This window comes from Falco naumanni, chromosome 6, assembly GCF_017639655.2.
Source record: "Falco naumanni isolate bFalNau1 chromosome 6, bFalNau1.pat, whole genome shotgun sequence".
Taxonomy (NCBI): Eukaryota; Metazoa; Chordata; class Aves; order Falconiformes; family Falconidae; genus Falco; species Falco naumanni.
In genome coordinates this window covers 79,701,829-79,718,559 of record NC_054059.1, presented here as the reverse complement: position 1 = coordinate 79,718,559, position 16,731 = coordinate 79,701,829, and the positions used below count along the sequence as shown (strand labels likewise).

The 16,731-nt window shown below is 50.2% G+C and overlaps 1 protein-coding gene across 3 annotated transcripts in view; it reads right to left on the bottom strand.

Annotated features, from left to right (window-relative positions):
- Positions 1-379: 379 nt before the first annotated feature.
- TNFRSF21 (TNF receptor superfamily member 21) overlaps positions 380-16,731 on the bottom strand; it is a 35,548-nt gene continuing 19,196 nt past the window's right edge. For all 3 annotated transcript variants that reach the window (XM_040598368.1, XM_040598369.1, XM_040598370.1), the window contains exons 4-7: positions 11,798-12,063; positions 5,252-5,305; positions 2,698-2,917; positions 380-1,825 (exon numbers count right to left, since the gene is read on the bottom strand). In XM_040598368.1, the coding sequence (XP_040454302.1) occupies positions 1,596-1,825; positions 2,698-2,917; positions 5,252-5,305; positions 11,798-12,063 (770 nt within the window). In that variant the 3' untranslated portion in view covers positions 380-1,595. The remainder of the gene's footprint in view (positions 1,826-2,697; positions 2,918-5,251; positions 5,306-11,797; positions 12,064-16,731) is intronic.

Here is a 16,731-nt window from a genome sequence, read left to right as displayed (position 1 = left end):
AATTAATACTTCAGCCCCCCCCAGATGCCTGTAAAGCTTTTGAGAGCTTGCAAAAACCAACCCTGGAAGCCCCATGAGCCATTCGATCCGCTCACTGCTACAGGGATTAACATGTCCCCCACCCCGGCTCAGTGCAGAGACCTGCCCCACAGGAAAGCATCCCCATGCAGCTGCAGAGAGCTCCAGCAGTGACCGTGGGGACTCAAGGCAGTGTTGTCAACTGAAAGCAATCACATTTTGGCCTTAAAGCAAAGCTGAAGGAGACAACACCTCTCACCACCCCCAAAATCTCCCTCTTCACCCCTTCCACAGGTACCCTGAGCAGCCCCTACTCCAACGCAGTTGTCCCAGGTGTTAAGGAGGTTAACACAGAATCATGTCAAGTAACAAACACCTAGTATTTATTAATAAATTAGTACACTGGAAGGCAATTTTTCAATTCATTCCCCTCTTTCCCCGCTCCCACCCCTTCCCATGGGGCGGCACATGCCACCCTCATATTGTTATTTCCTCAAATTGAACGTAGTACAGACTGTTCGTTACGGGAGCATAATAGTTGCAAATATAATCAGACAGACTTCTTACGATGCAGCTTTTTTAACCCCACCCCCCAACCTCTTTTCTTTTAATAAAAAGTGAAGTGTGATTTGAAGAGACTATTAAGACCGGATAAGGTCTTTGGAGAACCTATCGGCCACGTCTGTATAAAAAACAAGAGACACAAGTGTAAAAGCATAGCTTGTTTTTTTTTAAGTCTTACACCACGAGGAGAGCAGGACTACCGGCGGCCACCTTTGGCTCCCCATGATCAGCACCGGCTTCCTTCGGGGCCCTGCCGCTCCCACAAGCAGCAAGGCAAGACAACTCCTTACATTCAACTGAAGGCAAAGGACCTTTTCATTGCCTCAAAGGTTGCTGGGACTGACCCTTTTCTTTGCGGTTAAAGCGCTTCTGCTTTAGCTTATAGGAGCGCGATGCATTGTCCAGGTGAAAACCATACAATAAATAACTGTGCTAGTAAAATCTCAGCAATGATATGAGCTATACAATAGTACATTAAAAAAAAGAAAAGTCAGCTCGGGTGGGAAGCTTAGCTGCATTAAAAGACTGTAACCAGCAATGATTGGGCTTTTTTTTTCTTTTTTTGCACGCGTGTTTTTGCCATTTACCACTCCAAGGCGAAGGGAGGTGGTGGGAGACAGTCACTCCGAGCAACAGCTTTGACAGAAGAAGTGAGTTACAGAGCAATCCCCAATTTGATGTGTTAAATTACATCAGATTTGTGGTCTTCTAGTTAATTAACTGCATTATTTATTTATGCTTTTTTAAAGTGCATCGACTGATCTGATTGGAATGAGAACAAGGAAAAGAGAGGCTTGGGAAGGGGGCAGAGGGTGCAAAGACTTGGACTGAGCGATAGAGTTACGGCAGAGGGGTGCAACGCTGGCAAACTGCCCCCCCTCCAAAAACCAAGGACACCTCAACGAAAATACTGGCCATATATTCTACAACAAAACCTGCCTGCGTATTGTCGGTCTTAACGAGTGCCAAGCTAGCTCTAGCAGATATTCGGAGAGTGCATGGTGACCCAGTGCCTACAGTAAGTCGGGAAGGTGGCTATAGACAGAGTCCAGGAGGGTCTGGCTGGCTTCCTGGCTCTTGACTCCGGCAATCTCAAATAGCCTGTCCAGCTTGTCTTCAGCCTGTGGGATCTCCTCTATCACGTGGAGCTCCTCGGGATTGAGGATGTGCAGCATGTCATCAAAGATAGGCTGCAGGTCGCAAGGGTCCAAGCGCACCTGGCGCAGGACAGTGTCCTTCTTTTCTGTAGGAGGAAAGGAGAGGGTGGTCAAGAAACCTCCACTAACCAGAGCTCGTTCTCCCTGGAGACCTCACTTGGGGTCCATTCCCTCGTGCTGCCTCTGGAGAGGGACACACCACCAGCAGAACCAAGGGAAAAGGTGAAGGGTGATGGGGAGGGGAGAAGATGGAGAAGCCAGTGTGGCTGAGGCACCTAATCCAGGATCCCACTCGAGCAGATACAGCATTTATAAATGCTGAATGGCCAATACAGGAAAGCAAAGGCAGGAGAGGAGCCAAAAAAGCTGCATTCTGCTCTTTTGAGTTGTTTTCATTGGGTCAGCTTCATTTCTGCACCCAAGTATAAATTCAGTAGATTGACTAAGCTCAGTGTTTCACCTTCATCACAAGTTAAAGAAGATTAAATGCAGTAAATTAAACCCTATTAAAAAAGCAGGGGGGTTGACTAATGGTAGTTTATATCTCCAGTCACACACTGCAGCAAGTGGATCAAGGGTGGAAAAAACCATAAAATTCAATCTTGAAATGACATTTTCCTGGTTTTACCTCATGCAATAACGCACAGGCCAACACAATAGCCAAAAGTCAGGAGAAATCCCCACCAGACATCCAGAGATGCTACAACTTCTCTGGCAGCACTTCCAAGAGCTAGAAGCCTTTAAAGGTGTTTTCCCCTCCCAAATCTGTATCATCTTTGCTACAAGGATAACCTGGTGTGGAATGAGGATGCAATAAACGTAGCCTGGCAAGCCAATTTTCCCAGTTATTTACTTTAGTGATACCATGTTGGGCAGCTCTTCCACGTATGCTAACTGCAGGGGACACACTGTGGCATCCCTTTGGTCCTCCCACTCCCCTCCAGGCTGATTTTGGTACCTTTGGTAATAAAAGAGCCTGTCCGGCTGAGCGCAGAGGAGCCACTGGAGGTCGAGTCGCACCGCAGGAGGGGCTCTGCTTCATCGACGAAGAAGCATTTCTTCTCTGAAGGAGAAGGCTCCACAGTGAGGACAGCCGCCTCGGGGGGCTTGGGGCTGGGGCTGGGCGCGGGGCTGAGTGGGCTGGGGCTCACTGGCAGCGCCAGTCTGTCAGCTTCCAGCTTTGAGGGGAAGAAAGAGAAGGAAAATTAACTGGGGGCGCCAAGGGGGGATGCTATGCAATGGGCTCGCATGTAAAGACATCTGCATCCCAGCTTTCAACACACCCCAACCCATCCTTGGCAAGTGGTCCCTGCATTCAGGTGGCCTCCTCCTCCTCACAGGGAGGCACTGGAGATCACCTGGGGTGGACATTTGGCATGTCAGTGCGCAGCAGACAGGAGGGGTAGGTAACTCAACTTGCACTCTGGGTAGGAGCACCCACAGCACCAGGGTGGTGCATGCAACCACAGCAGAGCATTTTAACTTGGTTTTCCTTCTCACGCTCAGTTTATTAAAGCCCAAAGGACAGCACTTGGGGGCAACCAGTGATGATGCCCAAGCAGGTAAGCTCTGCCAAAAAAACTGCTCCACAGCTATGAGTTACAGCTTGGCTCCACACCTCCAAGCAGTGCTGAGGCTACAGGGCAAAAGCTGAGAGCCCCCAGGGATCTTCACTGCAGCACGCTCCTGTGACCAGCTACACCAGTAACATTTTGAGTTAATGATTTGTTTGCCTCGTCTCACCTTGCTCCCCATTAAAGTGTTGATGGAGAAATCCATCCCACCAGACTCCAACTTCAGGGCCAGGAAGGACAAGCAGGGGCTGGCATTGACCTCAGTGTCACCCAACTGCCTTTGCCTTTTGCTACCCTGATGCAAGCCAAGGGCAAGCGTTTGGACTCACAGTCCCAAAGACATAGGCAAAGACTAAGCACTACTGGGACATGTCGCGCCGGGAAGCGGCACCATTTGGGTGCTGGTGTGAACCCGCTGCCTAATTTGACTGTGCACTGCATCTTCCTTCTTACATCTCGTTCCTGCACGACAGCAGCCAACATTATTCATCCTCCTCCATCTCTCAGCATTTCCTTGGGGTGCAAATCTCAAGCAGGGTATTTCTGGTTCACATTCCCTGCAGGGACAAGAGGCTTGGGGCAGCATCCCCACATCCCTGGGCTGGCAGCTTGGGCACCTCTGCAGGTCACCAGGTCCCTTAAATATTTAATGGTCCTTAAAGCAACCTGCTTTAACTTCTTTCCAAGCCCCACATCCCTGCACAACCTGCCAGAGAGCAAAACTGCAAGCCCTGTCCAGAGGCAACCCACCCTCCTGACATCATTTCACAACCCTGTTTTCTCCTTCTGCAGAGGGAAGAACAGGCTATTCCTCCTAACGTGCTTTTGCCTACTATCCAGGGATTAAAATGAAAAATTTGGATTAAAGGCTGTGGGAAAGGGAGCTGCTGAGCCACCTCCGTGCCGGCATGGATGTGCCTGAGCATTCCTCATCCGTGTCGAGGAATTTGCCACCCACAAATCACATGTCTGCTGAGACGCCCATTAGTTCACATTAAATTAACATTGAAGCCAGCTCCTGGTAGAATAAAAGGGTATTTTTTTCTCCCCCTATTGAAAATAAACAGGGGAGGATTTGTTCTAGCTCAGCACATTACGCAATAGGCATGTTAAAAATAAAAGTCAGCTTTAATTTTTAATTAAAAGAATCTGCCTTCTCCTCTGAAACTCCCTGTCCAGTACGGCTCATCGATGAGGATCAGCCTATTGCCATTAACAGGAAAAAGCAAGGGAAGGACCAGAACAGCAGCTGGCCAATTTCCAAATTGCAACACTCTCCAGTTTCCCCGTTTACAAATAACAAACAGGCTTTAGGGGTTAGTTTTTCCTTGTGCAACTCATCTACTTAATACCCAGCCGCAAACCCACCTCCTGATTTCCAAAAAGTGGCCTGACGGCCAAGGAGCAATTACAGGGAAGGCAAGGGAGCAGCCAGCTGCCCTGGCTCTGCCTTCCCAGCAGAAGGGAAAAACCCTTCCCAGAAGCGAGTCATGTGGAGTTTAATTAAACAGCTGCTAAAGCACACTAGGAAAAATAAAAAAAATCACCCCAGGTTATTTGACTGTAGGCGCCCTGGGAGCCCAAAGCTTTCCAAATAGCTGAATGGTTGCGAGCTTGAGGCAAAGCAAACAGGATGCTCAGATGTGTGTTAATATTTAAACTGCGGGAAGAAAGCAAGTGGGAATGAAGGTTTTGAAAGGCCAGGGAAAGCAAAAGGTTGTTGTGAGGTGAAGCCTGTGGAATAGGTGTAAAAATACACTATTCATAGCCCATGACTCATTTGCTTGAAACCACCTTGCCCATTCCTATTTTTAAGAACAGTGGTGTGCAACTGAAACCAAACTCTGGCTGGAAAAAAAGAAAACCAAAAAAAACCCCACCAACAACAAAAAGCTCTCTGCAGCCCTTTTGCCTTTCCAGAGCCAACAAATTTCTCACCTTCCCATCATCGTTGCAGGGGTCCTGTGCTTGCCACTGAGGCTGCATTTGCACCTGCACAGACACATAAGAGACTGTTAAGACACATGGTCCAGCATGAAACCCAAAGGCGCCACAGTGGCTTTGATGCATCAGCAGCCTGCAACTGGTCAGCTGTACCAGGCTGCTCTGCCAACTTTTTGGGGTTTTTTACTTTTTTTTTTTTTTTTTTTTTTTTTTGAGCACTGCAGCAGAAGGTTTGCAACGCCAAAAAAAAAAAAAAAAAAAAAATCCTCAGTTCCTGTGTACTCGCAGACCTTTAGGACACAGCTCAAGCACTGACATGTTCTTGGATCCCGATGCATCTGGGAGGACACGCTAAGCAGCTCAGGGTGTATGAAGGTCCTTCCCAAAAGGATGGGGACAGAAGGGGATGGGTGCAGAACACGACATAGGCTTGGCTTTGTTTTCTTTTCACAGCTGCTCCCCACAGCTCTGTTTGAACTGGTTGGTCCTATTTTCTGCCTTCGTTTTTCTGTACTGCAATAAAAGCTCAACTTGGACAAACAGACACAGCAGCTGCTGTGCTAACGTTAGGAAGGAACAGTCATAAGCATTTAAAAAAAACCCACCCTCCCCTGGGCGATGCTTCCCTGTAATTCCTCCTGCAGTAACCAGGCGGTAGCAGAAGCCAGTGGCAGCTTTGCTGCTGCAGAGGGTGGCTGTGGACCCTCCTGGGAAGTGTGGGGGGATAAATTTAGCACCAAGGTGTCCGTTTCCTGGATTCCCTGCCAAAAGATGACACCCGGCTGACACCAACCCAACTCCCAGGTCTGTTATGCCTCTGCAGGGGATGTGGGAGGAGAAAACCCGGCACATGAAGCAGGGTGGGCTGGGTGGCAGCCCCACGAGGGCAATGCTGCAAATGCAGGGTGGCACCGGCGGAGGATGCTCTCGCTGTGGTCCCCACAGAATGAGTGGCTTCACGGGGCACATGGAGGGGGGGGGGGGGGGGGGGGGGGGGGCGGGGTGTGTGTCCACCTTCGGGGCAGACCCAGCCTTGGAGGTGAAACACTGTTGACCAGGCCATGAGATCTTATTGAGGTGGTAGAGATGCAGCAATGGTGTGCAGACGCTGCAGAGCAGGAGGCAAGCCCTTTGCCAGAATGGGAAGGGCACAAAGGTGCTCAGCACCCTGGGTGTGAAAGCCCAAATGTCCTCCCTGTGTCCTTCACCTCACTGCCCAGGTTTCAGGGTGGAGCTGGCATCCCTCAACACAAGGCAGCCCTGCAGAAGAGCTGCTCAAGTCAAGCCTCACACAACCCAGGACAGGCAATGCTGGGTCTGAGGAGGGTTTAGACACCAAGACACAACCACCCACAGAGGAAGCAGCTCTTCTCCATTGCCTCTGACCATTCATGGGCCAAAGTGCTTCTCCAAGCAGGAGATGGTGTTTCCATGGAGAGCTTCTCGTGGCTTCTCCTTTCTATGGATTTGCCTACCCACTTTTTCAACTCAAACAATGATGAAGAGTTGATGAAGTCGTGATGACGTCTCCAAACCCAATTTCAGGCTGAGCAAGCTGGTACCAAGTTCAGCTTGTTACGACCGCAACCATCTTCTAGTTTCACCCTGCGCTCCCCAAGCCCATCATACTGCACGCACACAGACCCAACCTGGCTACCACAGCACGGAAACGTCAAATATAACTGCACCTACTATAAATAATATAAACACAAGAATATGAACTTCATATTTGTATTACTTCATAAATTATTACATTTTTGTTTACTGCACATTCTCCAGCCTGGTTCAAACCCGACCTCTGTTTGCCAAAAGTCAACTCATGGTTTAGAGCACACCTGGAGGAAATGCCCACTCCAGCAAAACCCCGCCAGCCCTGCCCCTTCCCCAGGGCTCTGGCCATGTTATCGTACAGCTTTGTGCCTCAAATAAAACCCAATGCGAGTCCAGAAGGAAAAAAACTGCATGCAATTTTGTTTTTTCCTGGCTGCCTGGCCATTTCCCAGCCTCTGGACTAGAGCGCCCCAGCTGGGAAATCCATCCGGCAGCTTCATCTTTGCTCTGCCGTGTGAGGTTAACGCAGCACAACATTAATTGCTAATTACTGGGTCAAGCCCAGTTTTGCTTTGCCAACAGAGGAAACTAAGAGGATGGACAGCAACTGTCAGGGGCTGGATTTGGGGAACACTGCTCCAGGCTCTTGACCTCCCCCTGCAGGGTTTTGACCTGCAAAAGAGGAAGGAGCCAAAATGCGCTGCCACAGCTGCATGCGGGGACACGGGGCTGCTTTCACATCCTCTTCTCCTCTAGCACCCCCCAAAAACCCTACCGCTTAACCTCACAGCAGACCCAGCCCTGACATATCTGCTGATTCACGGGATTATCTGCAGCATGCAATTGGCTGTGGACCTAAATCTCATTGGGCTTGGGGCTGCAGTCTCTCCCTCTCCATTTTCAGCATCTCCCTTATTAATTTTTTTTTTTTAAGGTTTGCTGAGGCTGCACTGCTGAACGCCCTGAGCAAGGCTGTTTGCTTCCCCTCCATCCGTTCGCTGAAATATTTCAGCCAAGGCCAGCAGAGCCATAAATAAAGAGATAAGAGCTTAAAGCATTGCTCACAGTAGGACACTTACAGTAGCCAACTAAACCAGCTGTGCCAGCAATGCCTCAGGCCAGCCCGGGTGAACAGACACACCCCTTGGTATTTGAAAAATGCTGTTATGCACCCCCAAAAAAATCCCATTCCCCAGCACCTGCGCTGCACTTCTCCGATTTTAACACCAAAACGGAGAATTGCAATTTGCAGGGATAGCAGTGAAAAACCGCTCCCTTTCTCCCCCTCTGTCCCCTGTTCTTGCTCTTGTCGGCACCACTAATTTGGGGTGTGCCTGCACTCACTAAACAGTGCCCAGGCTCGCATGCTGCTGCCTGGCAAGCCTGCCTGCAAGGGGAGAGATTTTGCAAACCTCAAGCCTTAGAGGCTTTCGTGGCAGGAGCCAACCTTTAGCAGGAGCCCTGTGAGTTAAATGCACCCCGAAAAACCTTCCCACAGCTGCTGCGCTTGCCATATTTTCTGGATCAGCTGCAAAAAAACCCTAGCAAAGCGATTCAGAGGGCTAATCTCGTTTTAACCTAAATTCATTCAGCGCAATGCAAAACCAGCATAATCTCCCACAGCTAAAAAAGCCGGCGAGTCTTCAGCAGAGGTCTTCTCTATCTTAAGGAAAATGTTCTTGTCACATACCGTAATGCTCCAGAAACTCCCATTAATTCCCCTGTTCCCACTGGGGGTTGTAAATATTTGGATTTTGGAGCCCAAAAGGCTGCTGAGGGAATGGGGCACAACAGGATAGAGCAGCTTTGCCTCCACAGGTTTCACAGCCTGAAACCAGATGCCCAGATAAAGGATTTGGGACAAGGATGTGATAGTGGGTAAGATGAGATGGTGAAGGGAGGCTGACTGCATTTAGGGTACCAATTTGCTGTCCTAGAGCTGTATCACTGTGTAACACAGTTTTTAGTTATGAGCTGGGGGTGTCAGCGCTTTCTTATGACACAGAACTGTGTGGGGAGAGATGGAAAAACCTGCTTTTGCACCCAGGGATGCCGGACAGGGCCAAAGGCGTCACGGACAGCACAGCTACTTGCGCACCCCTCCTGGGCTCATCTAGGATACACTAGCATGTTTTAGAGGCTCCTTGCTGGCTTGGATTGCCCCAAGGGCATCATGCCATTAGCTGTAGGGAGGATGCATGCATTTGCATTGCTTATGAGAGTCCTCACTCCCTCTACAGCACAAAAAGACCTCTTCTGCAGGGCCAGTTGCTGGAGAGGCGCAGCGCGGCACCCACGCCTGCCACCAAAAGGGCAACCTGCTCCTCCGCTTCTCTCCAGTTTGGTACAGCGGGAAACTGCCTTGATTTGTCTGCATTTGGAGAGAGTCAAACTCCAATTAGCTCTGATTATAGGCTTTCCAACCGGCAGATTAAAAAAAAAAACCACCAAAATCAACCTCAATTCCTGCTCCTGGCGTTGAGCAATCAGCTCCCCTGGCCGCTTGCGGGCTGGAGTACTGTGATGTAGCTCAGCGACAGCGCGAGGCTCCAGGAATTTAAGTCTCTCTTGCACAAGCCGCTTCCCACAGCTTCCTGCATCCCTCCCAGAGCTATTCCATCACCGCCCACATCCACAGTGTGGGAGCCAACTCAGGGAGAGGAGGCAGACAGGTTACAGCAGGTAATACCTTACAGAAACACAGTGTGCTGCCATGCTGAATCTGCACCCTGGGACACTTTCAAGCTTTGACATCCCACATGCAGCTTCAGTGCAGCAACCGGTCCAGGACCTTCAGGGCAGGGGAATGGCCAACACCTAAGGCTGATCACGAGGGATGCTCATCAAAAAAAGTCCAATCAGATGCATGGGGGAAAAGGATGTGCCAGCTCAGGTGAATTTGTTAAACAACAACTCCATTGCTGAAACAAGCCCCATTCCTCATGTGGGCCCACCTGAGCCACCTACTCAAAAGATCAGCGACCCAGTTTTACAAATTTCTAGGAAAGCAAATGAAGGTGGTAGGGGACCACCAGGCTCCAGGTGCTGCTGGATGCTGGGGAACACAACACACTTTTAGAAAACAAAGAGAAACATCTTACAGGACACCTAGTCAGAAAGTCCAGAAGACTTGCATAGTGTGTTTGCTCATTCTCCAGAACACCTGCTTGCTACATTTTCAGAGTCATGGGCACGTGAAAGCCAACAGCTTGTGGTTACTCCATTGTCAAGAGTCCACCACTCCAACAGGTCATAAACCCTGTTCCTGGAGCTACCACCCACATTTTTGTGCTGTTTGAGAAACACTACCTGATCGTCTTGGCCAAAGCAGCGCAATGGTCAGGGGCATTAACTACTGCAGAGCCCAAATCCGTTAATTAGGTGTTGTGTGCTGATGAAGAAGCCCGACATTTTATCTGATGTCCTAGCCCAGCGCTTTGTTGTAGTATTCAGTCAAAGCAGTAACTAGGAGGACAGAGGTTACTACCTGCTCCAGGAGAGCAAGAGGATGTCATATCTTTCTGGGACATTGCACATACTGGAAACTTTAATTCACATGTGCAAAATGACAATTTTGTCTGCCTCTCCTTTTCCTAACCATAGCTTTGTCTCAGGCTTTTCATTTTTTCCATCTTTGATATTAAAAAAAAATAAAAATCTTGGAGCACAGTAGGAAACGAGAAAGCTACATGCTGCTTAATTACCAGGAGCTGGAAAGAAGAAAAAACCCAAATGAATACAAGCAGGAGTAATCTGGGCAGCTGGCAAAGTGAACCTATCCAAAATCTGGTCAGGACGCATGGGGTGATGCTTGGCATGCACCTGACTCAGTGTCTCTCAAAGAAACACGAGCCCAAGACTCTTTGCTGACACAAGGAAAGCTGTGATTTCACACTAGGGTTACAAGGGACCAAGATGTCCAGTTCGCTGAAAGAAGTTACGTGGGATATGGGATGTGGTAAAGGGACCATGGTCCTCCTTATAGGGAGGAAGTTTGGGATGGTCAAAACAGATTTGGGACCCCCCTGCCCTGATAAATGCTCTGCCCTGCACACTCTGCTATACATGAAGACACCCACCAAGTGCCCAGAGAGGTTTTCAGGCACCCATCCATTCCCCTTTGGGTGTGGGTCACTGCTAAGGTCAACGGGGAATGTTTCACGAACTGGTTTGGGGGAAGAGCCCTCCCTCAACTGCCCCCACCTCTATGCATGTCGTCACATTGGCTTCCAGTTTCAGAAGAAGCCACATCCGTCACCTTTACGAACGCTTCCAGAAGACCACTGAATTATGAGAGCCAAAAAACTGAAAGCACACTGACAGGTAAGGCAGGCGTGGCCAAAACAAACTGCAAAGGTCACCAAGGCACCTCCTGATGACTTACACCAAGCCGAGACCCTACCTGCAGGATATTCTGCAGCGATTTGTTTATCCTTCCAAAATATGGGACAGGTTGTTTTAAGGCCAGAGCTGCCAAAGAAGGGCAACAACTCTGAAGGACAGCATACATGGGACACCCATGCCACCAATCACTGCCTCAGAGGAAGCAATCCACTGCTTCATGATAGCAACAATTAGCACTCAAGGACACCTGGTCATTCTCACAAAATTCTGGGCAATTAGTTACAGTATTTAAGAGCAAGTTTAAAGGGGGATGCTTTTTCCTCTGTGTCCCCAACATGAGGGCTCAAGCACCAGGCCTTCCTGGCCCTCTTCAAAGACACATGCAAACCACAACATGTGGGACTCAAGAGCTTGTCAAAACTTTGACAAGGTTTTGACCAAACTCTGGCAAATTTTCGCTCAAAAGCAACACAAAGCTTAAGTATAAGCCCCCAAGGAGCTTCAGGGGGAGATGGGAGTCCAGCTGGTTGGCTATGAGCCAAGCTCGAGGTCACAGCCACGTCCCACGCACCCACATGCTCACCACAGCCAGACAAGATGTGCACCACATCAGACCAGAACATGCAAAGCCCAGCCCATCATTACCGGTGTGGTGTCCTCCATCAGGCCTCGGATCTTCTCCACCACATCATTGCGGCGGTGCTGGCGAAGGGCACTGATGAGCTGGGCCAGGCTGGCCTCAGGCCCACGGATGGTCCAGTGCTGCAAGGCGGCGTAGGCGCGCTCGTGGTCAGCAGCGTAGCCGTTGGAGAAAGCCGCCACCTCACGCTCGCTGGCATTGCACAGGAACTGGTAGATGTCCTTCCACTGGCTCCCCACCTGGGCTGCCACCAGCTTCAGGATGTCAATGCCTGTGGGGCAGAAGAGCTACAGGTGAGGCACTGGGTCTGCAGCCTCTTGGCACTGCAGACCTAGGCTTTACAAAAGCTTCTCCCACCCCCACACAGCCATGTTTTGCTTTTCTTTGGTTGGTCTTTGGAGACTTTATTATAAAGACTTTTCATGAGTCCAGGCTGCAAGGAGCTCTGAAGACAAGCAGAGCTCAATGCAAGGTGCTCAACACCTGCTATGCAAATAAACGGTGATAGATGCATAGGTTACTCCCATCAAAGCATATGCACCCTAAAATCAACCAGGTTAATTTAACCATAAACTTTCCTGCACTTTTTGGCACAGTAAAACCCCTGGTACTCAGCCACCATGCCGCTGCAGGAACAGGCAAGATGGCAAAGCGCTTGCCCATATGCCTGCATTGCAGCCACTGCTTTGAACAGGAGCTGGATTAAGAGATGAGTCACCAAAGCACTTCTATAAAGATTAATGTTTCCACAACAGAGCACCTTCAGCAGCCATGATCACATTTAGAGCCACTTCCAGGGCAGACCAGTGGGATGACTGAGTTATGGGACAGGAGACCCCCGCACCAGGTAAGCGCTGGGTGAATGGAAGAGCTGATAGGGGATGTGAAGAACAAAAAGGCAAAGTTTCCCCCAGAAAAGCCCTTGAGACATGCTGGTTTAAGACTGTGAGGGTCTTTTCCCTGTAGCTTTGGCGGCAATACAAACAGCATGCTTATCCTTGAGTCTACTAAGAGGTCAGGAGTTAAACCCTCAAATAAAGCCATGCCTCCTTCATAACAGCTAATTAACCCTGTCTTAGCAAAGGGTGAGCTACATCTAGTTTCCAACAGCCACGTGAAAGGTTGGTGGAAGATGAGCTGCAAACTGAAACTCACTTTTTCCAGCGAGGTAACCACACCTGGGCTGCCTTCGTGAGCCAGCACGCCTCCATCCTACCGGGACTACCAGGAATCTCTCACTCTGCAGGTACAACTGTTGTGTCAGCAAAAACAGCTGCTTATGGAACAGTATCATAGCCAGGGTCCTCCCTGCTGGCCTAAAATTTAACACTCTCTAATGCGGTTTAGACCAAACCTCCCAACTGCACCTTCAGGTTGCAGCCCTGATATAGCCAAATACATACATAAACTCCACAGCCTGACACCTATCTCCTTTTTTATACGTGTATATACACGCAGATATACGTATATATCTCTATGTATGATGTAGGTATCTTGTATAGGTGTGGATACATACACATATGTATGTGGCGGGCTGGGCCGCCGGGTGCCCCCTCAGCCGGGCCGGGGCAGAAACAGCGACGGGCCGGTGGGGCGGGGGCGGGGCAGGGGGCGATCGCTCCGCAGCTGCTGTCACGGGCAAAACAGGCTCCGCGGGGGGAATCAGTTTAATTTATTGCCGGTCAGAGCAGAGCCGGGCAGCGAGAAATAAACCCGAAGCTCGAGGCGCCGCCCCGGGCCCTCCCCCCGCGGCCCCTCCGCGCTCCCCGGCCGCGGCGCAGGGCGGGCCCGGGCGGGGTCGGTCCCTCACACGGTCCCCGCCGCTCCGGCCCCTCCGGGGGCGGCTGCTCACACCCTGCCCTGCCCCGGCCCGGGGCCCTGCCGGGCCGCAGTTCCCCACGCCCGGCCCCGCCGTGGGTCCCCCCGCGGGGCGCAGCCCCTCAGGCCCGGCCGGCCCCGGCGCGGGTCCCCGCGGGGGCACCGGCCCTGCCGCAGCCCGCCCAGCCCGGGCTCCTCTCCCCGCGGGGCCACGGGCCCTGCCCGGAGCTGCTCCAGCGCGGCCCCCGCGGGTCACAGCCTCCCTCGGGCACCCCCTGCCCCGGCTGCGGGGCGGGGAGCTGCCCCCCCGGGGGCTCCGTGGGCTGGGGGCACAGCCTGCCCCGCCGGGGGCTGCGCCGCGGGCTGGGGGGAGCCGCTGCTGCGGGGCCTGGAGCCCCCCGGCCTCCCCCTGCCCTGGCCTGGGGGCTGCAGCTCTCACATACTCCCGCTCCCCTCCTCCGGCTGCTGTTGCCCAGGTTTTTGCTGGCATTTCCCTCCCTGTTAAATCCGTTACCCCGGAGGCGCTACCACCCTCGCAGACGGGCTCAGCCTTGGCCAGCAGCAGGTCTGTCTTAACGCCGGCACCGGCTCCGGTGAACACAGGGGGAACTTCAGCAGCAACTCACAAGTGACACCACTCCTGCAGCCCCCCACTACCCAAACCTTACCACACAAACCCTGTACAATATATACACATCTACAAAATATCAGTACAGCCTGATATAGATTTTGTGTGTGTATATATACGTATTTTAATAACTTTATATAGGATATAAGTATTTTACATATGCACATATACACACACATATAAAAAACCCTATACAGCTTCATGCAGATACTTTTGACCAACCCCTGTCTCACTACTAAAGCAAGCTTATCAAGACCTGCTATATATAGACTTCAGTTTTCACTTCCAAGCTAGATAACGCAGCCATGACCCCGCAGTGCTCAGAGCATCCGCAGCCAGCGCTCAACCTGCTCTGCAGCAGAAACGCCAAAGTGCAAACTGCATTTTGCATATCCCTACCCTCCTCCCACCATAACCACCCGACCTCCCTGCCCAGCTGATCTACAGCAACGTATGTGTACCATCACAATGGAGATGTGAGGGTTGGGGTTTCTCCCACTAGCCCCACGCTGGGGATGCAGCCCCCCCTCCAAACCAACCCAACCCAACTACAGGGCTTGGTTTTAACTGTGGAGAGGTTCGGGAGGGAGGTGGGGTGGGGAAATTGCTGCCTTCGTTATTCAGAATAAGCCCAAGACAAAGCCAATGTTCCCCAGCATCAAGGAACAAGAAAAGGCTGCAAATGTGCCATTGAGATTTATGATGGGGTTAATTATCTGAGGCACATAAACAGATGCTATCACCCACCACATTTCAGCGAGGCCTGGTCCTGTTAACTCTACTCCTTACCCAGACAAAGACCCAGTGGTCCTCAGTTCAAGGTGACCACGGGTTGCCTGCGGGCTTCCAGGCAAATCCCAAATTCCTCTCCCTCAATGCCTTTGCCTCTGGGATGGCCATCAGTCCTGCACAGGAAGGACAGGCAGCCTGAATCACACTGGCAACCAAGCCTTGTGCCTTCAGGTATCACACAGCCGTGCCCGTAAGAAGCCCAAAAGCCAACTCAGGTTTGGGGTCTGATCCTTTAAACCAGCAAATTCAAGCGCTTTAGGGACAAAAGCAGCAAAATGCCAGGTTTATGCAGCCAACGCTTAATTTTATCACTCAATCCAGGGAAAGAAGAAGATGAGAATCCCCGAGTACGAGGGCAGAAAAGACTCTGCAAGGCTTGTGCACCAAGGTATGACAGCAACGCAAAGAGGGACGAGCAGGTCTGATACTACCTATTATACCTATATATATATATATATAAAACCATTTATGCACTGAGATATATCTACATATAGTGCATCAGTTATCTCAGTCCATAAATCTCACAGAGCTTTTTCTCCTCTCATATTCAGGGTTTATTATTTTTCCTGGGTTGAGTGATATCTATATTTACATATAGATAATGTGGCCCATTTATATCATATATGTACACACACACACATATATATAAACTGAGCAGAGCTGGGTCCCCCCCGACAGTGCTGCCCTGCAGTGAGACAAACCTCCTGGGTGGGAGGTTTGCCTGCTCCCACACACATCAGTCACACAGAAGCATTAAAACATAATTTTCTGTTTTAAGACCCTTGTGTGGCACTTCTAGTCCTCCCAGGAAAGGAAAAACCTGCTCCCATCTACATATTTAAATGCTGATAAATCCCAGTATTTACAGCTGCTGTACTAGTGCGAAAATTTTTCAGCTGGTTGCAACTTGATTTGCACCAGTTTTACACAGTGGCACCATATTTACGCCCTAATGTTCTTGCACAAGATTTATGACAAAGCGCTCAAGCTCCTACTGACATTTTCAAGTTTAGTATATTTAATCTCACTATTCAATAAAGTGGCCCCATAAACATGTTTATATCCCTTGGCAATAATATCCCAGGGCACGAGAACACACCAGGCAGCAGAGGACTTAATGGCGCGTAATAATCTTTGGAGAACAAATGTTCCATTAAAAACGAATTTGGAAATGTCTACCTTAATACTATAAGAACCTTAAACTCATTTTCTTGCAACTATTAAATTCATTAAGCCCCATATGTTCACTACATCCACTACAATATTGTGCAAACAAAACCCCAGAAAGATAAGGAGGAGACACAGACGTGAGCGCAGATTTGGCTCCAGTCATTTAGAAACCCATTGCCCCCTCTGTTCTTGAAAAATAAGATTAAAACCATTACATGACAAGTTGCGGCTGCACGCTGCCAAGTAATACTGCCCAAACCACTTACAGTAACTTAATTCACTTGTTCAAAACTAAAATAAAATGTTAATGCTTATAATAAGCTTACAGTCCTAATATTTCCATATTTCAAGAAGCCCTACAAGTTTCTCTGCAGAGCACTAATAGTGGTGGAATGTCCCGTTGGGATGGGAAAATGCCTACCAGGGTGCATGGAGAAAAAAAACCCAGCTCCACCTTCGGTCCTGGGTCCTCCCCACCCACCGAACCAAATGGACCTTCTCCTACCACATTCACCTGCACGACAAGGCTGG